General features: G+C 37.4%; 1 protein-coding gene across 9 annotated transcripts in view; it reads left to right on the forward strand.

Moving 5' to 3' along the window:
• Positions 1 to 23,811, forward strand: part of LOC147348225 (uncharacterized) — a 247,260-nt gene that overhangs the window by 117,189 nt on the left and 106,260 nt on the right. Inside the window, exons 3-4 of one of the 9 annotated variants that reach the window (XM_086368906.1) lie at positions 18,588 to 18,662; positions 18,917 to 19,115. The exons of the other annotated variants lie outside the window; for them this stretch is intronic. Coding sequence (XP_086225032.1) covers positions 18,588 to 18,662; positions 18,917 to 18,934 — 93 coding nt within the window. The 3' untranslated portion in view covers positions 18,935 to 19,115. Of the gene's footprint in view, positions 1 to 18,587; positions 18,663 to 18,916; positions 19,116 to 23,811 lie in introns of those variants that run through there. 9 annotated transcript variants of the gene reach the window in all.

Here is a 23,811-nt window from a genome sequence, read left to right on the forward strand (position 1 = left end):
CCTCTGTATGTATTCTGAGGTTTTTGTGTAATGTGAAAAAATGATAATCAGAAATAGAAAGCGGTCACATGGAAAAAGACTTGCAGTTGACAGAGTCCTACCTAATGAGCAACTTTGGTTGTACTTGTGTCTTCTTTTGAAATGCTTCCTCATCTACAAGGAATTTGAATCATATGGGACACATTTTAAAAAGTTATATTTTCCCCTAAGAACTAATCTATGTATTCATGCATGTAATTTGCCCAACTGAGGCAAAAAGATTGATACTCAATAGATTGATACTGTTCTGTGCCCCCCCCCCACAACTTGAATATATATTCCCCTGGGAACTTGCTACATTAATTGGACATAGTGATTAAAATCACCAGATTTTATTTCATGTTTACTTTACTTGACCTTTGGAGGCACAGCTTTCCTTTTACTGTCCATCCTTCTGGCTTCTTCCTAGCTACTGTCCCATATTTTTTTTTCTATTAATCTCCATATTATCCATGGTCTTTATGGTGCCAGTCCTCTGTTATTAATTTCTCTGGGTTCTAAAAAAGAGCAGATTTATCTTTGGTTTCATTTAGATATGCTTTGTCCCTAAGTAACACAACTCTTGAAAAGATAGATTTGGTTGATTTATTTGAAAATGAAACCATAATTCTTTGCAGTAAACATGCCTGATTCTCATTCTTATTGCTCCTTTATTTCAGAAGATTCTAATTGAATTCTAAAACAAATCTTAGATGTGATGGATATTTTAGAGAGAGTCTGTTTTGGATCAAGCACAGTGCCAAAAACTTTCACAATGCATTGTTTTGCTAGTAAAACTTAGTAAATGTATGAAGGTGAAACTGTTAAATGATAGCTATGTTTTATATCAGAAGGAGAAGAAACAGCTTGTATATTAAGTCTAAATCTATATAAAAAATAATGCCAATATTTTATATATACATACTGGTTTCCAATTTTAAAATACTTCTATATATTAGCTCAAGTAATAGAACGACAATACGGTGGAATGTTAATATTTTAATTTTTAAAAAAGACAAAAGTAGTACTCTTCATATGCTCTTGGACTTGCCATTGTCCCATAGCTACCTCCCCTAGCATTCTGCTGTTTTTCTCCTAACAGACTACGAACCATTTCATAGTTTTAAATGCCTTAGTCCCAGAGTGTCAGTAATCAACAGAAGCAGCAACTGTTCCCTACTTATTGATGTGTATAAGTTCCTATCATTTTTAATGAATCAGTTTTACAACTTTTTCAAACTTCTTTGTAGTTTTCTTCAGTAAATCATGAAAGGAAGCATATGTGGCTTTTTTGCCCAAATAGTTGTGCATTCATCAAGTTGACTTATTTTCAGTGGATACTGTGTTTACACATTCAATGTCTTTGTTAAATGAATGAATATAGGACTTCTATAGTGTTTGAATCATTTTGTTGATTTCTAACTGACCTGTCTATATGTTATCATATTTGTTAAATATTCATTTGAATATAGATACATATTTCCTGAATAAACACTTCGATTTAAAACTGTGTGCACTGGAGGAAAAAATGAATGTGCTTTAATATTCATTCATTAAAATGTGCCTGAAAAATCCACCCCAGTATTCCCATGGACAGAGGAGCCTGGTGGGCTACAGTTCATGGGGTTGCAAAGAGTCAGACATGACTGTGCGACTGAACATACTGATACAGTTCATGCCTGTATAAAGTCTAACAGCTACATTATATACTTTTGCATTCTACTTAGGAACTATAGTTAGATTCAAAATTTTATCATTATTGAACTTCATAGTTTTTGTTTTTTTTTTTTTAACAGCAGGGGCTCCTCAAAGTTTTGCATTTTCATTAAAGGGTGCTATGTGCAGTTTCTTCTTTCTTTGCTTGTTTGTAGCTCCTCATATGAACAGTTCTTATCTGTTTAACCTCTACAAACTTGGGTGTGACTGAAGTATTTATAAATTAACAACAGTGGTACTATCATACAAGCTTTTAGGGAAGAATACATTTTCTATCCTTGGTACTTGTTTCATTTCCTCTTGTTTGTGGTCTTTAAAAAATGCTCTCAAAAAAATAAACACTTGGTCAATATATTTAAAAACACTATACATTTTGTTGGAATACCGCTTCTGAATGGTGCTGGGGCAGTTTTAGAGAGCTGGGACTTCTATTCAGTTGGAATAGTTGTCCTCCATTTCCTTAATTGTGGTTCCCACACCAATAGAATGTCCTGCTTCTTCTGATACATTTATTAACCACAAGTTGAATCGTTCTGTTTCTTAAATCTCTCGGTTTCTTTTGCATGAATAAACTACAATTAAGTCAATTTTAAATTTGCTGTCCTAACATACATGCTGTATAACAGAGTAGATTTTCCCTGTCACATGAAGTATCCCTTTTGCAAGTATCATTGGTATTTTTCTTGGGAATTCCTTACTTTACCACAGACTTTATTTGTTATTTCATATTCTATTTTTGGTGGTCATTTTTTCTTCTTTTATATTTAAATTATAATTAAAAAAAAAAAAAAGAATTTCTCCAGAGTGAGTATCTTTGATAGATTTCTTTAATGTCTCTTTTTTTTGTATGTGTTCATTGTTTTATTTAGATATAACATTTCCCACCCTTACTTTGCCAATAAGTTTTTAAATTTATCACTGATGCTTAATATTTTTCTTCATTATATAATTATTTTTCTTGAGTTAGGAAGTGGCAAAGTATACTCATTTATATGAATATTCCATGTCTTTCGATTTCACTAACATTTATGCTTATTAATAATTTTCTTTTCCTATATCACTGGCAGTCGAATAAAACCAGACATCTGTTTCTTTGCACTATCAGCATATTTAGGCATTGGCAGAATAGTTTGATTGAAATTTTTCTAAATATGATCACAGTACTTTATAGATTTTCATCTTTTTTTATAACAACATAAATATGGATTACATTTGCCCTTTAATCAAGTGTTTGTGATTCAGGAAGTCTTACCAAGATCACACAGTTCTGAGGAAAGATTGCATTTCTCAGGCTATTATAGAAAAAAGGAAGTTAAACTATTGGGAGGAAGAAAAAATGTCTTCCATACCCAATGTCTTGTACATTCTTCATGGTTTCCAGGATTTTCTTAATCTTTAAAATGGGGATATTACTTTTCCTACCAAGCTGCAAGAGATGGTTGTTAGGAGAATCAGATGAAATAATATGTTAAACATTTTACTTCATGGCTTATCTACTCAATTAAGTTCAGTTCAGTCACTTAGTCATGTCTGACTCTTTGTGACCCCATAGATTGCAGCACATCAGGCTTCCCTGTTCATCACCAACTCCTGGAACTTGCTCAAGCTCATGTCCATCAAGTCAGTGATATCATCCAACCATCTCATCCTCTGTTGTTCCCTTCTCCTCCCAATTTCAATCTTTCCCACCATCAGGGTCTTTTCCAATGAATCAGTTCTTCACATCAGGTGGCCAAAGTATTGGAGTTTCAGCATCACTCTTTCCAATGAATATTCAGGACTGATTTCCTTTAGGATTGACTGGTTGGATCTCCCTACAGTCCAAGGGACTCTCAAGAGTCTTCTCCAGTACCACAGTTCAAAAGCATCAATTCTCTGGTACTAGCTTTCTTTATAGTCCAACTCTCACATCCATACATGACTACTGGAAAAACCATAGCTTTGACTTAGACGGACCTTTGTTGGCAAAGTACTGTCTCTGCTTTTTAATATACTGCCTAAGATGGTCATAGCTTTTCTTCCAAGAAGCAAGTGTCTTTTAATTTCATGGCTGCAGTCACCATCTTCAGTGAGTTTGGGGCCCCCCAAAATAAAGTCTTTCACTGTTTCCATTGTTTCTCCATCTATTTGCCATGAAGTGATGGGACTGGATGTTTGCCCCCAACCCTTCACCAGGCCACTGCCAATCCATGCCTCTGCTGGAGACTCCTGGACACTCACGGCCAACTCTGGGTCAGTCTCTTGTGGTCAATGCCCCATTTTCCTGGGTTCTGGTGTGCAGAAGGTTTTGTTTGTGCCCTTCAAGAGTCTGTTTCCCCAGTCCTGTGTAAGTTCTGATGGCTCTGTGGTAGGGTTAATGGCGATCTCCTCCAAGAGGGCTTATGCCATACCGAGGGAAACTGCATGATTTGTTGCTGTTAGTCATTAAGATGTGTCCGACTCTTTGAGACCCCCCATGGACTATAGCCCACTAGGGTCCTCTGTTCATTGGATTCCCCAGGCAAGAATACTGGAGTGGGTTGCCATTTCCTTCTCCAGGGGATCTTACCAACCAAGGGATGAAACCTGCATCTCCTGCATTATAGGCAGATTCTTTACTACTGAGCCATAGGGGAAGCAGTAATATGATTATTTTTTGTATGTAATACATATTATGTGATAGAATTTCATAGAACTACATCATATATATGCATGTATGCATATATAATCATTATCTTAGAATGAAAAAACAAAAATGCAACAGTGGTGGCTATAGGTTTTGAGATTTGATTTGTTACGTTGGTGGTCTTTAATGATTTCTCCAGCCCATGATGAAGTACACAGTGAGTAGAAAAACAAATGTCATCCATTCTTTTGACAGAGTACCCAGGCTTCTGTAAATCTGGGGAAACTCTTCAATCATTACTGGCTTTCTAATTCCCCTTCAGCTATTGTCATAGAAGATTTCTTCCAAAGAATTGTTCACATTCGTTTCTAAAAGTTAAAATGGCTTTGGATTGTGTCTTGTTTTCAGTGTGAACTACTCTATGGATCAGAGGTTAATTACCAGCAGTTTTCCTAAAAACACTCTGAAAATAATTTTGAGAAAAATACTCCACTTAATACAATAGATCTTTGGTGTTTTTTTTTGTTTTTTGTTTTGTCATACAAAGTGATCACTTTGAATAATATTTCTCACCACTCAATTAGCCAGATATTTTGATATGGTCTATAAATAACTCAATTTTAATATGGCCCAAAAAAAATCTCTAAATTTTTTTCTCCCTCCAAATTGTTCTCTCCATTATTTTTAAGTTATGCATATTTAATATCTGTTCACGATTTATAGTTTAAAATCTTAGAATTATCATTGACTGCTTTCTTTATTCATTCTCATAAATCCTTTTGATTCTACTTTCTAATGCTTCTCAAATCGGATCTCTCCCTTTCCTGCCCTTTGTCACTGCTTTATTTTAGGTAAACTATATTCACTGGATCATCAAAAAAGCAAGAGAGTTCCAGAAAAACATCTATTTCTGCTTTATTGACTATGCCAAAGCCTTTGACTGTGTGGATCACAATAAACTGTGGGAAATTCTGAAAGAGATGGGAATACCAGACCACCTGACCTGCCTCTTGATAAATCTGTATGCAGGTCAGGAAGCAACAGTTAGAAATGGACATGGAACAACAGACTGGTTCCAAATAGGAAAAGGAGTATGTCAAGGCTGTATATTGTCACCCTGCTTATTTAACTTATATGCAGAGTACATCATGAGAAACGCTGGACTGGAAGAAACACAAGCTAGAATCAAGATTGCCGGGAGAAATACCAATAACCTCAGATATGCAGATGACACCACCCTTATGGCAGAAAGTGAAGGGGAACTAAAAAGCCTCTTGATGAAAGTGAAAGAGGAGAGTGAAAAAGTTGGCTTAAAGCTCGACATTCAGAAAACGAAGATCATGGCATCTGGTCCCATCACTTCATGGCAAATAGATGGGGAAACAATGGAAATAGTGTCAGATTTTATTTTGGGGGGGCTCCAAAATCACTGCAGATGGTGATTGAAGCCATGAAATTAAAAGATGCTTACTCCTTGGAAGGAAAGTTATGACCAACCTAGATAGCATATTCAAAAGCAGAGACATTACTTTGCCAACAAAAGTCCATCTAGTCAAGGCTATGGTTTTTCCAGTAGTCATGTATGGATGTGAGAGTTGGACCATGAAGAAAGCTGAGTGCCGAAGAATTGATGCTTTTGAACTGTGGTGTTGGAGAAGACTCTTGAGAGTCCCTTGGACTGCAAGGAGATCCAACCAGTCCATTCTGAAGGCGATCAGGCCTGGGTGTTCTTTGGAAGGAATGATGCTAAAGCTGAAACTCCAGAACTTTGGCCACCTCATGCGAAGAGTTGACTCATTGGAAAAGACTCTGATGTTGAGAGGGATTGGGGGCAGGAGGAGAAGGGGACGACAGAGGATGAGATGGCTGGATGGCATCACCGACTTGATGGACATGAGTTTGAGTGATCTCCAGGAGTTGGTGATGGACAGGGAGGCCTGGCATGCTGCAATTGATGGGGTCGCAAAGAGTCGGACACAACTGAGCAACTGAACTGAACTGTCTCATACAGGGCATCATCTGAACATCCAGCTTGTCTTCCCGTCCCCTATTCTCAGTTTTCCCTTAGCCATCCATCCCTAGAAATTTCATTCTATGCTCTAGATAGTTCCCCAAATTACTTAGCCATTATATGTTGACATCATTTTCATATGTTTAAAGGTTTCTAACACACAATCGTTAGCCATTAGGGAAATGCAAATTAAACTACAGTAACATCAGTTCAGTTCAGTCATTCAGTCATGTCCTACTCTTTGTGACCCCATGGACTGCAGTGCGTTAGGCTTTCCTGTCCATCGCCAACTCCCACAGCTTGCTTAAACATGTCCATCAAGTCAGTGATGCATCCAACCATCTCACCCTCGGTCATCCCTTTCTCTTTCTGCCTTCAATCTTTCCCAGCATCAGGGTCTTTTCCAATGAGTCAGTTCTTTGCATCAGGTGGCCAAAGTATTAGAGATTCAGCATCAGTCCTTCCAGTGAATATTCAGGGTTGATTTCCTTTATGATTAACTGGCTGGATCTCCTTGCAGTCCAAGGGACTCTCAAGAGTGTTCTCCAGTACCACAGTTCAAAAGCATCAATTTTTCAGTGCTCAGCTTTCTTTATAGTCCAACTCTTACATCCATATGTGACTACTGGTAAAACCATAGATTTGACTAGATGGACCTTTGTCAGTAATGTCTCTGCTTTTTAATATGCTGTCTAGGTTGGTCATAGCTTTTCTTCCAAAGAGAAAGTGTCTTTTAATTTCATGGCTACAGTCACCATCTGCAATGATTTTTGAGCCCAATAAAATAAAGTCTCTCACTGTTTACAGTTTTTCTCCAGATATTTGCAGTGAAGTGATGGGACCAGATGCCATAATCTTAGTTTTTTGAATGTTGAGTTTTAAGCCAGATTTTTCACTTTCCTCTTTCATCTTCATCAAGAGGCTCTTTAGTTCTAATTCACTTTCTGCCATAAGAGTGGTGACATCTGTATATCTGAGGTTATTGATATTTCTCCCAGCAATCTTGATTCCAGCTTTTACTTCATCTACCCTGGCATTTCACATGATGTACTCTGCTTATAAGTTAAATAATGAAGATGGCAATATACAGGTTAGATGTACTCGTTTCCCAATTTGGAAACAGTCTGTTGTTTAATGTCCCATTCTAACTGTTGCTTCTTGACCTGCATACAGATTTCTCAGGAGGCAGGTCAAGTGGTCTGGTATTCCCACCTCTTGAAGAATTTTCCAGTTTGTTGTGATCCACATAGACAAAGTCAATGTGGATAGCATTGTCAATGAAGCAGAAGTAGATGATTTTCTGGAATTCTGTTGCTTTTTCTATGATCCAGTGGATGTTGGCAACTTGATCTCTGGTTCCCCTGCCTTTTCCAAATCCATCTTGAATATCAGGAAGTTCTTGGTTCACATATTGTTGAAGCCTAGCTTGAAGAATCTTGAGCATGACTTTGCTAGCATGTGAGATGAGTGCAGTTGTGCAGTAGTTTGAGCATTCTTTGGCATTGCCTTTCTTTGGGATTGGAATGAAAACTGACCTTTTCAGTCCTGTGGCCACTGCTGAGTGTTCCAAATTTGCTGACTTATTGAGTGCAGCATTTTCACAGCATCATCTTTTAGGATTTGAAATAGTTCAGCTTGAATTCCATCACCTCCACTAGTTTTGTTCATAGGGATGCTTCCCAAGCCCACTTGACTTCACACTCCAGGATGTCTGGCTCTAGATGAGTGATCACACCATTGTGGTTATCTGGGTCATGAAGATCTTTTTTGTATCGTTCTTCTGCATATTCTTGCCACCTCATCTTAATCTATTCTGCTTCTGTTAGGTGCATAATATTTCTGCCCTTTATTGTGCTCATCTTTGCATGAAATGTTCCCTTGGTGTCTCTAATTTTCTGGAAGAGCTCTTGCCTCTTCCATTCTATTGTTTTCCTCTATTTCTTTGTGTTGATCACTGAGGAAGACTTTCTTATCTCTCCTTGCTATTCTTTGGAACTCTGCATTCAAATGGGTATATCTTTCCTTTTTTCCTTTGCCTTTCACTGCTACTCTTTTCTCAGCTATTTGTAAGACCTCATCATTCAACCATTTTTACCTCTTTGCATTTCTTTTTCTTGCAGATGATTTTGATCACTGCCTCCTAAACAGTGTTACGAACCTCTGGCCATACTTCTTCAGATATTCTGCCTATCAGACATGATCTCTTGAATCTCTTTGTCACTTCCACTGTACAGTCTTAAGGGGTTTGATTTAGGTCATACCTGAATGATCTAGTGGTTTTCCCTAATTTCTCCAATTTAAGTCTGAATTTTGCAGTAAGGAGTTCATGATCTGAGTCACAGTCAGCTCCCAGTCTTGTTTTTGCTGACTGTATAGAGCTTCTCCATCTTTGGCTGCAGAGAATATAATCAGTCTGATTTTGGTATTGACCATCTGGTGATGTCCATATGTAGAGTCTTCTCTTGTGTTGTTGGAAGAAGGTGTTTGCTATAACCAGTGCATTCTCTTGGCAAAACTCTGTTAGCCTTTGCCCTGCTTCATTTTGTACTCCAAGTCCAAACTGGGTTATTCCAGGTATCTCTTGACTTCCTGCTTTTGTCATCCAGTCCCCTATGATGAAAATGATATCTCTTTTCTGATGTTAGTTCTAGAAGGTCTTGTAGGTCTTCATAGAACCATTCAGCTTCTTTGGCATTAGTGGGTGGGGCTTAGACTTGGATTACTGTGATTCTGAATTGTTTGCCTTGGAAATGAACAGAGATCATTGTGTCATTTTTGAGATTGCACCCAAGCACTGCATTTTGGGCTCTTTTGTTGACTATGAGGGCTAGTCCATTTCTCTAAGGGATTCTTTTGCTCAGTAGTAGATAAAATGGTCATCTGAATTAAATTTGCCCATTCCGGTGAATTTTAGTTCACTGATTGCTAAAAATGTTGATGTTCCCTCTTGCCATCTCCTGTTTGACCACCTCCAATTTACCTTGATTCATGGGTCTAACATTCCAGGTTCCTATGCAATATTGTTCTTTACAACATTGGGCTCTACTTCCATCACCTGTCACAACCACAACTGAGCATTGTTTTCATTTTCGCTCAGCCTCTTCATTCTTTCTGGAGCTATACTTCCACTCTTCTCCAGTAGCATAATGGGCACCTACCAACCTGGGGAGTTCATCATTCAGTGTCCTATCTTTTTGCCTTTTCATATTGTTCATGGGGTTCTCAAGGCAAGAATATTGAAGTGGTTTGCCATTCCCTTCTGCAGTGGACCACGTTTTGTCAGAACTCTCCACAATGAGCTATCCTTCTTGGGTGGCCCTACATGGCATTCCTCATAGTTTCATTGAGTTAGACAAGGCTGTGATCCAAGTGATCACAGTTTTCTGTAATTGTGGTTTACATTCTGTCTGCCCTCTGATGGATAAGGATAAGAGGCTTCTGGAAGCTTCCTGATGAGAGGGACCAGCTGTGGGGGAATCTGGGTCTTGCTCTGATAGGCAGGGCCACGTTCGATAAATCTTTAACTTTCTTTTGATGGGTAGGGGTGTGTTCCCTCTCTGTATTTTGGCCTGAGGCCAAACTATGGTAGGGGTAATGGTGACCTCGTTCAAAAGGACTTATGCCAGGACTGTTGTATTCAATGCCCCTGACCCCATGGGATGTCACTGTCGACCCACGCATCTGCCGGAGGCATCTGGACACTCACAGGCAAGTCTGGCTCAGTCTCTTGTGGGGTCACTGCTCCTTTCTCCTGGGTCCTGGTGAGCACAAGGTTTTGTATGAGCCCTCTGAGCATCTCTGGCAATGATGGGGTTTGATTCTAAACGTGATTTCGCCCCTCCTACTGTCTTGCTGGGGCTTCTCCTTTGCCCTTGGATGTGGCGTATCTTTTTTTGGTGGGATCCAGTGTTGTCCTGTCGATGGTTCAGTGGTTACTTGCAATTTTGGAGTTCTCACATGAGAAGATGAGTGCATAGCCTTCCACTCTGCCATCTTGTGAATAACATACCATAACATACTACTCCACATTTATTAGAATAGAACATATTGACAATAGCAAGTGCTGGCAAGGATGAAGGACAGTGGGATCTTCTCTACCTTGCTGATGAGAATATAAATCAGTGTCTCCATTCTGAAAAAATAGTAGTCCCTTGTAAAGTTAACTATATACGTACCATATGAGGCAGCAATCACATTCTTGGGTATTTATCTCAAAGAAATTAAAAGTTATGTTCACGTGTAAATATAAAACCTGTACACAGATATTCGTAGCTGCTTGAAACTAGCACAGTCCAATTTTCCTTTAATAATTAAATGGATAAATACCTCATGGTACATCAGTACAACAGAATACTTGTTAGCAATAAAAAAGGAACTATGGAGACACACAGCTTGGATATACCTCAAGGCCGTATGATAAGTGGATAAAAGGCCAATCACAGAAGATTGCCTACTATATGATTCCATTTATAGAAAAGTCTGAAAGTGACAAATTGTGATGATGGAGGAGGACAAATCAGTGATCCTTAAGGGTTATGATGGAGAGTGTGACTTTTAAGGAATAACATGAGGGAGTTTCTTTATGGTGATGGAACAGTTTTGTATCCTGATTACAGGGACAGTTGTCTGTATATCTGATAGCATTCTGTAGCACTGTACACTGAGAGATGAAATAGGGCTGACAAACGCTGATGACATCTGTGTCAGGTGTGTAGTCCAGCTACCAGTATTGTGCCAGTGTTAATTTTCTGGTTGGGGCCGTGTTATTTGGTTACAGAGGTATATGAGACTCTTCATACTGAGATTGTGTTCTGCTCATTTATTTTTTAAAAGCTGCACTATTTTAAAACTTGTTCAACTTAGGCTCTTTTGAAGGAAACTATTGTTAAAAAGAAAAGGCTTCTGCTTAATCCACAAAGCCAAGAGAGATAAAACTCAGACTCTTAACGAGGCATACAGTGCAAATCCAAATTATTTTTAAACTCCGTAAACATCACTCCTCTTTATTCTCGCAAGTCATTTCTATCTTGACCATCCTGAAACTCTCACAGGTTTATGTGGGACTCCTTCTTCCACCCTTTTAGTGGCAAATTCCTTATCATATTTCCCTTCACTGAAATCTCCTCTTGCTTGTGGTCTTTCTCAAACTTCAGTTGCTGCTCCTCCTCTGTGCTTCTGTCACATACTGTCACACTTCTACTGAGAACTGAGCACATTTGCTGGGATTTTTGTTTCCTTCTTTGTTTATTCATGGGTTTTCTCCACTAGACTACAAACTCAAGGAAAGGTGTAGCACCTTGCTATTCTTTGAATCCGACAAGCTCTGCATCAGTCCATTGAATTCATAAACACAATATGTAACTGAGTTGATCATTTAGCCTCAAATAAATTAATGTTTCCTGTTTAGTTAACAAACCTTCACCCTTAGACTTTGTTAATAGAAATGTTTTTATTTTCTCCCACCCACAATGCAAGTCTACTTTGCATTGTTGTTTCTGACCTTCCTCTTCTGGCTCAATTGGCAAAACTTCAGTGTGTTTCAGATACATTTTTAAAAGCAACCTTTGTGGGTCTAATAAACATTAATACCATCTGTGCTTTTCTATAGCCCAGGGAAATTCTATCTAGAGTTACAGAACAGTTTTGAATAGAGTTAGAAATAACTACAGTTCCCTTGGAATCCATAACATTTTATTTGCCAGACATTATGTCCATAGCATCTAATGCCTGCTGTTATGAGCTACCATAGCCACAATTTAAAAAACATTTGTTTTATATGTAATCTCTTAGGTCAAGCTCTCAGGAAGTCATTTTAGATTATGTCATTTTGATATGATCAAATCACTTTTCAGAAATGACAGTGGTGATAACATGAAAGACAGTAGGACTCTGCTATAAAAAATAAAAGCAGAAACAATAAATTTTACCTGAAACAAATTTTGTGTTAAGTGGGACAGCACAATTAAGAATATTATGGTGATAGTTATAAATGCCAACGTTTTATTCAACCTAATTCCCAAACATTTTCTCATATTCCTTCTGTCATCAAACAGCCAAGGTCTCTCCCTCCCTCTTTCTGACTGTAACTGTAGACAGTATAGCGTGAGAGCACAAGAGTTTTAATCAAGACAGTATGATGGAGATTATCCAAATACTTTACAACTGCATTTCTTACCCTACATTATGAGGCTCAACATAAAGGCTTTGGCTGTATCTTTCCTTTGCTCCTTACAGTCCAGACTCATTGGCCTTCCTTTTGTTCTACCATCACTTGGAGCTTGGACTGGCTTTGGGACTTGACCCTAGCTGTTTTCTCTACTTGGAAGGAACCTCCTGTAGCTCACAACACATTGTCTTTTCTTCTGGTTAGTCAAAGCAATGTAACATTGTAAAGCAATTACCCTCCAATTAGAAAATTTGAAATAAAAATAAAAAGGGAAAAAAGACAATGTTTTCAGAGCATTAAAAAAGAAAAAAAGAAAAAGCTTTAAATGTCACTTTCTGAGAGAGGGCTATTGAGTCTGAAGTAGCTTCATCACATTATGCTGGGCTTTCCCAAGACAGTTCACTAGGACTGATGATACACATCTCTTTCCAACTTGATACTCAAGAGTGTTACCTTGTAGCTTGAAATCATGTTTGGGATAATTTACCCCACCGAAAACAGCGAATACTACAACTGAGGGCTTTGTCTGATTTTTGTGTTTTGAGAGCTGGTTACTAAACATTTACCAACATACCTCACCTCCACCACCAATCAGTAAATAATTCTTTTAATTCATTTATTCTTAAATAATGATTTGTCTTTTTAAAAAAATCTCTATTTGTGTGTGTGTCTTTGCTTCTGGTAGAAAATAAGCATTTTGAGAACCAGTTTAGCACTCTCTCCCCAGTGCCCAGAACAGTGAACTCCACAGGACAGGTATAAAGCAAGTATTTGTTGAATGAGTGAATCATTAGGCTAGATGTGTTACTTTTAAAAGGTGAATTTATTAACCCTAACACCGATCAGTTGATATTTTTCCTACAAAACTTATATTACTATGTGAATGATTTCCTCAAATAATGCTACATTTAAGATATGCTGTGTTACTATAGTTTCTTTCAAGAAAAGTCAAATGCTGGCTAAATCTGGGGAGGGAGTTAGACCTGGTTTATGCTCAATATGCACTTGACTCAGAAGAGAGAACTTTTAAATCCTTAAACCAGCTAAGTAATCACTCCAATTCTTTCATGTCATTGTTAATAATTAAATGTTTAAAACTTCTTTAAGCTATTAAGCTAGGAATAAAAATGCAATATTTTAACCCAATTTACTCAACTAAAGAACAATCCCAGATGTTATTTAACATGAAGATTAGCAGTGATCTGCATTTCATTAAAATCTGAGTACTAGAAAGAGAATTTTTAACATATTATGTAAAGAAGTTAATTGAATGCTATTAAATAAGGGAATATTATCTTCAGTTCCCTGAAAGATTGTTAATTAGATCCTGAGTCTGCCTCAATGGACAAGAATTTGAGGAAACTCCAGAGGATAGTGAAGGAGAGGGAAGCCTGGAATGCTGCAGTCCATGGGGGTCACAAAGAGTCTGATAAGACTTCGTGATTGAACACAACTCACACCCATATCTAATATGAATTGTTGGGGGTTTTTTTTGCTTCTGTATAGCTGTGTACCCATAGGTGTTACATAATCCACTATCAGATGAAATTTAAGTGCTGGTTTCTATTCTTTTTTTTCCCACTGAATTTACAATTTAGTTTTTATTTATTCACTTATTTTTACCCAAATAATCATTACCATTACATTAGCATCTACAACTTATTTGGAACATTCATTTGGAATGCTATCATTATAATTCAGTCCTAAAAATGTATGTTCAAATAACTAAAGAAAATGTTAAATATTATTCTTTGTTAAGCTATTTTAAACTTTACTAAAAGATGAGCCAGTGGGGTAAAAAATGTAGCAAAGGTGAAAATTTCCTTCAAGTGTATTGATGAGACTTCTTAGTATCTTCTGCTCTCATTATAAACAAAGTTAATATGTCATTTTTTTTATTTTTTTAAAACTGAGCAACCCAATTACTTAATGATCTTAGGGTTTAAAGAGAAAAAATATGTATATATTGAAAATCAGATGCCCTGGATGTTGTCTCTTAAAAAGCTAATTCACTTTTTATGTTAACTACCATCAAAGATGATACTGTTAAATTGAACAGCTATGGCATTGCTTTCTGTTGGTCATTGTGCAGAGAGTCAAATCTGCAATATAGTGTTACAACTGCCTTTGGATCCTAAAACCTGAGTTAGCTGAAAAAGTAAAATTGTGACTAAATGACATTCACTTTTGTTGTTCAGCATCTGATAAACTTGTTTACCATTTGTGTTTAGGTCCATGGTTGCTAAAACGTAATTCTTACCTCTTGCTCTGGGAGCAATACATGTCACTAGGAAATAATTGTTGTTTATGGCAAGTCAACCACAGCATAAAGCTGCAAATAATCATTGAGCCCTTATTTAGTAATACACTCTAATAGATACTGTGCAGAATTCAGATGTTGGTAGGAGGGTCCTTCATCACAGGGAAAAATCAGGGTAGTTTAGACAGCCTTAATTTCCTATGGGTAATAACAAAAGGAAGAAGGAGATGAATGAAACTTGAAAACAAAATAGTAAATAGTAAAGATTCTTTAGAAAACCATTATATCCATACACGGCAAACAGGGCTTCCTAAAATGAAAGAGAAAATGAGGGAAGAATTTCTTGATTGGGGATCACCGTTTTGTTGTAAAGCCAAGCTAAGTCCAGATTCTAGCTTGTATAAAACTAGGAGGAAAGGAATGACTAATGTATTTGTGGAGTATATTCCTTAAGAGACCACCAGTCTATGTATGGGGGATCCAAAAAGGAGAAAACCTCCTAACAAGTCCATTCAAGGAGCTATAGGATATGGACCAGAAAAACAGAAAAGACAGGAGAGTGATGGGTATGAGAGACATTAATAAATGAATGAAGCAAGAGTCATCAAATTTAGTGGATAATATGATGGAGCAGTCCGGAGAAGGCAATGGCACCCCACTCCAGTACTCTTGCCTGGAAAATCCCATGGATGGAGAACCCTGGTGGGCTACAGTCCATGGGGTCGCTAAGAGTCAGACACAACTGAGTGACTTCCCTTTCACTTTTCACTTTCATGCATTGGAGAAGGAAATGGCAACCCACTCCAGTGTTCTTGCCTGGAGAATCCCAGGGATGGGGGAGCCTGGTGGGCTGCCGTCTATGGGGTCACACAGAGTCAGACATGACTGAAGCTACTTAGCAGCAGCAGCAGAATAAAGTATATACAATTTACAGAATGTCAATAGGTACAAGTGCATAGTTAGTATATGAGTATGTAAATATGTATACATATGCAGCCAAAACTATTAGCAATTTTCATGTAGACATAGAATGTTTTCTGGTGTTAAGAGTCCCCTCATAGGCTAAACAAGAGAAGAATAAGTAAATATACTGGTTCCCTCCAATGTCTCTTAGGTCTTCATGCTTGGTTCTGTAAAATTCACTAGTGCTATTTTGTGTTTCATGAAAATCCACACAAAAGTTTGATCCCCAGTAGTTCATGTACAGCTCATCAGTTTGTTTTAGTGGAGTTCATAGGCAAATTGCAGACTGTCCTGTCCTTTTTCTTATTGATAGAAGTTTGATCTATAAAGCAAATTTCTGCATCAACGTAATTTTACTGCACAATCTTTCTATGCCTTCATAACTACATAAAGCAATGTAGTATTCAAAAATTGGTGGTTTATTTCCATCTATTTCCAACATATTATTCTGGTGTATATTTCAAAATACTTATTTTTCACAACAAGTGCAGTAGAACTGTGAGTTCTATAAGTTTCTTTTTTTTAATTTTATTGAAGTATAATTGATTTACAGTGTTGTGTTTAATTTCTGCTCTATAGAAAAGTGACTCAGTTAGGCATATACATATTCTTTTCATATCACAGGGCATAGAATATAGCTTCCTATGCTACACAGCAGGAGCCTGTTGTCCATCCATCCTAAATATATTAGTTTGCATCTGCTAATCAAACTGCAAATCCTTCCTTCCCCCACACTCCCACCCCTTTAGCAACCACATCTGTTTTCTATACCTGTAAATCTATTTTTTTATATAAATTTCTTTTTTAAAGTTAGAATAACATTTCATGGTGAAGGGCCTCTTATTTAACTCACCTATTACCAGTTAGCATTAATCCCATGGTTCCAGTAAAGGTAGGCACCTCTCCTATTATGCCTCTCTTCTCAACTTTCTCCACCCAAAAGCCAAACAACTTAGATGGTCTCTTAAGATTTTTCTGTTACCAAAAAAAAAAAAAAAAAAGATTTTTCTGTTACATGATTTATTCCCCGCCACTTTTGACATTCAGAAAGCAACACTGAATTATGAGTTCTATTTTGTAGAGTGAAAAAGATGATAACATATTTTAGAGTTAAGAATAGATTCATTTGACATAGATTTTTCTGTATTTATCCCTCCTTTCAATGATTATTCAAGGCGTTTATTCTGTTCTACATACAGACCTATGTTATAAGAACATTCTTTCCCAGACCTTGAAATAAATGCTTAGCAAGGTAATCTTATAGTTTTATGAGGAGGAGTAGCTATCTACTTTTATCATCACAAACCAGTCACAGGTCCTGTCTCAACTTTTTTATTAATAATGAGTCATGTATGAGACTCAGAATCATTTTTCTGCAATTTTCTCTCCACAAATTGGTGTTTAATTATCTGCAAGAAAAAGCAGTGAATTTGTTTTATGACTAAGTGTAAACTCATTGATTCTCATCTCAGAAAACAATTACAGAGATGGTTTATTTCCTTGATAGATTGTTTCTTATATATGTAGTGATCAAGAACAAGAATGCAAATGAACATGTAATTATGACTACTGTGCAGTGTTTTGTTTGCTTTTCCTTTTAAACATTTTTCATTAATTGTCAAGTCAAACTGGGAGAAGTTCATTATTGAGGGTACAGGTTAAATTGTCTGTGGGAAACTAATGATGGGAGCAGCTTCTTTCTCACTCTCTGCATTAAAAGGTGGGGTTTATTTCCTCTCTCCTTGAACCTGGGTTTGCCCTGTGACTGTTGAGTCAGAAACTATAGTAGAAGTGACACTGTGCCAATTCCAGGAGTGTATCAGCTCCCATTTCCTCTTGTTTGGAATGCTTGCTCTGGGGTAAACCAGCTGTAATATGACAAGTAGATTCTGCAAGGTTGCTGTACTGTGAGGAAGCCCAAGCTGACAGTGTTCTTATATCATTTAAACAGCATGCATGTTAATTGATTAGTCTCCTTTTCTGGATGCTAACTTTAAAAAAAAGAACAAATATGTCTTATTTATTTTCATTAATTTTTATAGTACACATGTATGGAGTGCAATTAGAGAGATACAGGGGTAAAAGATAGTATGTTTACTTAGAAGGAATCATAGTGATTACATACATTCTGAGAGACAAGAGAGGTAGACACACCAAAGTGATAAAATTCACAGGTGATATGATAGAAAAATGAACAGTGTGCAAATTGGGATGCTAGACTAAGAATGCTAGTTCTATCCAGAAGTCTACTTTTCGCACTTTTTTTTTTTTTTACTATTATTTTACTTACATCATAGTAACTCTTCAATTTTTCTGACTTATTTTTATTGAAGTACAGTTGATTTACAACATTGTATTAATTTCTGCTGTGATTCAGTTATACATATATTGGCATTCTTCTTTAATATTCTTTTCCATCATGGTTTATCATAACGTACTGAATATAGTTCACTGCCCTAAACAGTGGACATTGTTTATCCATTCCTTATGTAATAGCTTATATCTGCTATACCTGACCTCCTATTCAATTCCCTCCCCAACCCTCCTCCCCCTTGGTACCCACAAGTTTCTTCTCTATGGTTATGAGTCTGTATCTACTTTGTAGATTGGTTCACTTGTGCTGTGTCTTAGATTCTTCTTATAAGTGATATCGTATGGTGTTTGTCTTTCTCTTTCTGATTTACCTCACTTAGTATGATAATCTCTAGTTGCATCTGTGTGTGTCCATGCTCAGTCCTTAAGTCATGTCCAACTCTTTGTGACTTCATGGACAATAGCCTGCCAGACTCCTCTGTCCATGGATCTTCCCAGGCGAGGATACTGGAAGGAGTTGTGTTTCCTTCTCCAGGAGATCTTCCTGACCCAGGGATTGAACCTGCGTCTCCTGCATTTGCAGGTGGATTCTTTACCACTGAGCCACCTGGTAAGCCCCTACTTGCTGCAAATGGCATTATTTCATCCTTTCTTTATGGTTGAGCTACTCTCCAATTATTAAGCACAAATCAAATGATAGGCATTACGTAAGTGATACATTGCTCTGAGAAAGAGACAAGAAATTATGCATGATATAGTTCTAAAAGTTTTCATTGCAAATTCATCTCAAAAATACTTTGGTAAATTCAGTTTATCAGGAAAGGAAAACAACTAGACTCTAAAATGGGATTTGTTGTTGTTTAGCAGCTAAGTCATGTCTGACTCCTTGTGACCCCATGGACTGTAGCCCACCAGGCTCCTCTCTCCATGGAAATTCCCAGTCAAGAATACTGGAGTGCATTGCCATGCCCTCCTCTAGGGGATCTTCCTGACCCACAAGTTGAACCTGTACCTCCTGTGTCTCCTGCATTTCAGGCAGATTATGTACCCACTGAGCCATCAGGGAAGCCCCCATAAATGGGATACCTTTTCAACATGCAGACCCATCAGTGTTACTTCCCTGACGTGTTATATATGAAGATAAAAATATTTAAGATTCACCCTTGACCTCTTGATGCCGATGTCAGAAAGGACAACATTGCATTCCAACAAAAATTTATTGTATTCATGTAACTGATAGAAATGCATATGGAAAGAGCTTGTTTCATTAAGGCACTTCTTATAATAATGTATAACAACTGCTGATAAATGTCTCTGAGTAGGATCTCTCTTCAGATCAACCTTACTGAAGGGAATAATTTATAATCTCAATTGTTTGCATGAAGACGACAGTACTAGAAATGGGACTCTTAAAACACTTGAAAATAATTTGAATCCTTTAGTTTTTGAAATTTCACTTCAAATTTGCGTTGTTTTCTCAGAGATAATACAAATATAAATCTTTAGCCTAGCACTTTGGGAGATTATTTCAAAAGTGAAATTAATAGTCAGAATTCAGTGTATCTATCTTACTTAGATTGCTTCATTAGTAGAGTTGAGTTCCAGATCCACCACTTTCTAGCTGCGTGGTCTCGTGCCAGTCATTCATCTACCTCACATCACCTTGTGAGGGTGGATGGGTAGAGCACATGCTTGTGGTCTTCAAAGTGCCTTTGACAGAGACACCCACTCTTTATCTCAGTGCCTACTCAGAAGTCAAATATGAAAAGCATATAATAGGGTTACTTGAAGGAACTCCAGTCAGTCCAGTTTTACAGTTTTAATGTGTAATAAAGAGATTTGAAGCAACATAAAATCATCATACTCATTATTTTCTTTGTGAAAATAAAGAAACTTTGGTTATATTCCTTTTTCATCTTTTCTTCCCACGTTACTGGCTAACATCAGTTCCTACAGATGGCAGGGGTTTCAAAATTCTGTTAGATGTCTAATTAAAATTTTTAAAGTTAAAAATCATCCCATGGGGAGAAGAAATAAGCAGGGTCAGATAAAATGACTAGATAGAAATGTGTTAGGTAGCAAATTTGTTGTAGATGTTACACAGAAAAAGAGTCTCATGGTCAAGTAAGTTTGAAAGACAGTGATAGGTAGCAGATAGATTGGTTTATTGTAGGTTTCTCAGAAGTCACAGTTGCTGATGTGCATTGTGAATTCTCCAGGAAATGGTATTCTTCAAAGTTAGGCAACAAACCACTGAAATTTAGGAAAGACAGAAATGTGTTTTCTTCATCATTTTATCCCCAGTGCCTGTTACGATATCTGACACATACTTGACACACAGTCCGTAACAGTTGATTGAATTGAAATTATCTCTGAGCTTTAGTTCCCAGGTCACTATGAAGTAGCTTTTTTACTGGAAATACATAATCTTTTCTCTCTGGCACTACTTCTATTGTATTAGAGAGTTTAAAACCCATAGAAAAAAGCACAAAAACAAACTAAAGCTAGGAAACTGTACCCATTGAACTGCTAAAAAGCTCCATCTAGATTTCTTAATATTCTGAAATCTAGAGAGGAGTTGTATGCTCAGATTGGAATGTTGTATCCAATACAGGAAGACAAACACATTTATCTGTGTCAGTGTTTTTACTGCATCTGTTTTATTATTATTGCTTTCCATGTGATTTATACTTAATGTACTCTTGCCCAATATAATGAACTTCATTCTTGTAGGGTTATTCTGTTAAATTTAGTTTTTACGCTTATTTGAAGTAAGTTACAAATTTCTTTCTGTATGTGCATTGCAATTGAAAATAAATATAAAAAAAGATTCTTATAATTATTAAATGCTTATGTATTGGATGCTATTCTAAATATAATACATTTATCATAAAATCCAATTTTATTTAATTCTCCCAATATTGCCTGATTTAAGTATTACTGTCTGTTTTCTGGATGAGTAAGAAATTTTGAGGAAAAGAAACTTTAAGGACTTTTTTCAAATATATGGCTAGAAAATTACAGAGTTGAAGTATAGGTTGTTTTATCTGATTCAGAATCGCATACTTTTAAATAGTCAATAACAGAACTTTAAAATACAAAAATTAAGTTCCTCTCCCCTTGTGGCTTCACTGGAAGTTCACTCCTCTGAGACATCAATGGAAAGAAGAAAATGCCTTGCATTTTCCTCACCTCATCATGAATTTTTGCACTATCCCAGGTTATTCCCAAACTGAAGGATGAGTTCAAATAGGCAGAAGGTGAGGGATTGAAACCTTAATTTTGGAGGTCTCAAGTGATTTTCTCCCTCCTATGATGGCATTGAATGAACTTAAACCTAATGTTAGCATGGTGGTGGTTTAGTCACATCCAACTCTTGCGACCCCATGGACAGTAGCCTGCCAGGCTCCTCTGTCCACGGGATTCTCCAGGCATGAATACTGGAGTGGGTTGCCATTTCCTTCTCCAGGGAATCTTCCCAACCCAGGAATCAAACCCAGGTCTCCTGCACTGCAGGCTGATTCTTTACCCTTGTAGTTAAATGTTAGCATCAACATCTTCAAAACATCATTCATTGTGGGGGAAAAGGGAATCAATATTAATATCAGAATCTTCCCTCTTACTTAATGTTTTTATTCACGCAACGGCACCCCACTCCAGTAAGTACTCTTGCCTGGAAAATCCCATGGATGGAGGAGCCTGGTAGGCTGCAGTCCATGGGGACACTAAGAGTTGCACATGACTGAGCAACTTCACTTTCACGCATTGGAGAAGGAAATGGCAACCCACTCCAGTGTTCTTGCCTGGAGAATCCCAGGGACAAGGGAGCCTGGTGGGCTGCCGTCTATGGGGTCGCACAGAGTCGGACATGACTGAAGTGACTTAGCAGCAACATAACCCCAAAGAGGTAATATATTTTATTTTATAATATTGCCCATAAATTTTACACATTCATTCTTTATTGTTCCATCTGTCATCACTGCATTCCTGCCTCTCTTCATTTAACAAATATTTACTGAAGACTTGTCATATGCTGGCACTGTTTAGGCTCATCTATACATTAATAAAGAAAAAAAGACAAAAATCCATGACATGATAGAACTCAGATTTTGATGGGGTAGAGACAACCATAAATAAAATGAACATGTTATTATTTATGTTACATGAGAATACCATAAGGAATACCATAAGGACTATGGGGAAATAACTCAGGGAAGGCAGATGAGTTTTAGAGAGCAGAGTGTATTTTAAATTGATTATTCAAATAAGGAGTTACTGGAAAGGTGACATTTAAGCAAGTATATGAAAGAGGTTAGCAATGAGTCAGCTGGATGGCTATCTAAAGGAAGAGCATTCCAGGTGGAGGGTCCAGCAAGGTGGCAAATTAGAAGGATATCAGTGAGGAAAGGCATACAAAGGAGATGGAAAAGCCATCACAGTTGCAGAGTAAAAGCTATCATAGACATGAATCAGCCATGAGTGTACACGTGTTCCCCATCCTGAACCCCCCTCCCAACTCCCTCGCCAGCCCATCCCTCTGGGTCATCCCAGTGCACGGCCCTGAGCACCCTGTCTCATGCATTGAACCTGGACTGGCGATCTGTTTCACATATGATAATATACATTTTTCAATGCTATTCTCTCAAATCATCATACCCTCGCCTTCACCTGAACTCCCTGCTATTTCTTATAAGTTAAGCAAACATCTTAAGTTGCCTTGTGTAATTTGAGCAAATGTCTATGTCATGGAAGTAACGTCTGAGGCAAAAATTCAGACACACAGATGCATGAAAGGGGAAGCTGTCAGTGATGACACAGAACTCAGGAGTAGATGGAAGAATGGGATGTCAATAGCATCAGTTAACAGTCCAAGTGAGCTTCCAAGAGACTTCACCTTATGATCACAAAAATCCAACATTCTTCTGTCTCCTCCTCCTCTTATCTTGTCAACTTCTCTACAGTCTCTACATTACCTCTTCATTCATCTACTTAACATATTATATTTCTACTGCAACTCACATACAATTTCCTTATTAAATAGGATATAATCCCCTTTGATCAATATTCTCCAAAAATAAAATAAACTTTACATGGTAAAAAAAAAAAAAAAAAAAAATTGTATACAGAGTATGTGACTGGTGGCTGTACCTCTCACCTTTAATTTTGCTGTGCTTTTCACCAGTAGGACGTGGTGGAAATGATGCTATGTGACGTCTGAGCATAGGTCTTAAAGGGCATGCAACTCCCACTTGGGATCACCATGCCAGAGAATGTCCACTGCCATGCAGGAAATCTGTAGGAAATCTAACTACCCTCAGGCTGCTGTATTGGAGAGACCACGTGGAAAGATCTCATAAGTGGGACAGAGACGTGCCTGATGAGTCTTCAGATGTTTATGTCATCCCAGTTCAGGCACCAAACCTGTAAATGAGGAAGACGTCAAGATATGTCTGCCCCAGCCCCCATCAGATGGCAGTCATAGGAGAAATGCCAAGTCAGAATAACCCAGCTGAGCCCCACTGGTCTCAGAGCTCTTGAGAGGCAACAGTAAATGATTGTTAGTTTTTTAGAGCCTCTCTGCTTTGGAATTATTTGTTACACATAAGTGGATAACTGCGATTAGTAGCCTTTTGAGTATTTTGAACAAAGGAATGATATTATTTCTGTTTTAACAGGATTTCTCTGGCTTTGTGGAGTGGGGGAAGAGAGAATAAGAGATTATTTTACTAGTAAAAACAAAAATATTAGTTGCTTGGGGA

The sequence above is a fragment of the Bos grunniens genome, chromosome 22 (genome assembly GCF_055505025.1).
Source record: "Bos grunniens cultivar Pamir isolate PY7600 chromosome 22, Bosgru_T2T1.0, whole genome shotgun sequence".
Taxonomy (NCBI): Eukaryota; Metazoa; Chordata; class Mammalia; order Artiodactyla; family Bovidae; genus Bos; species Bos grunniens.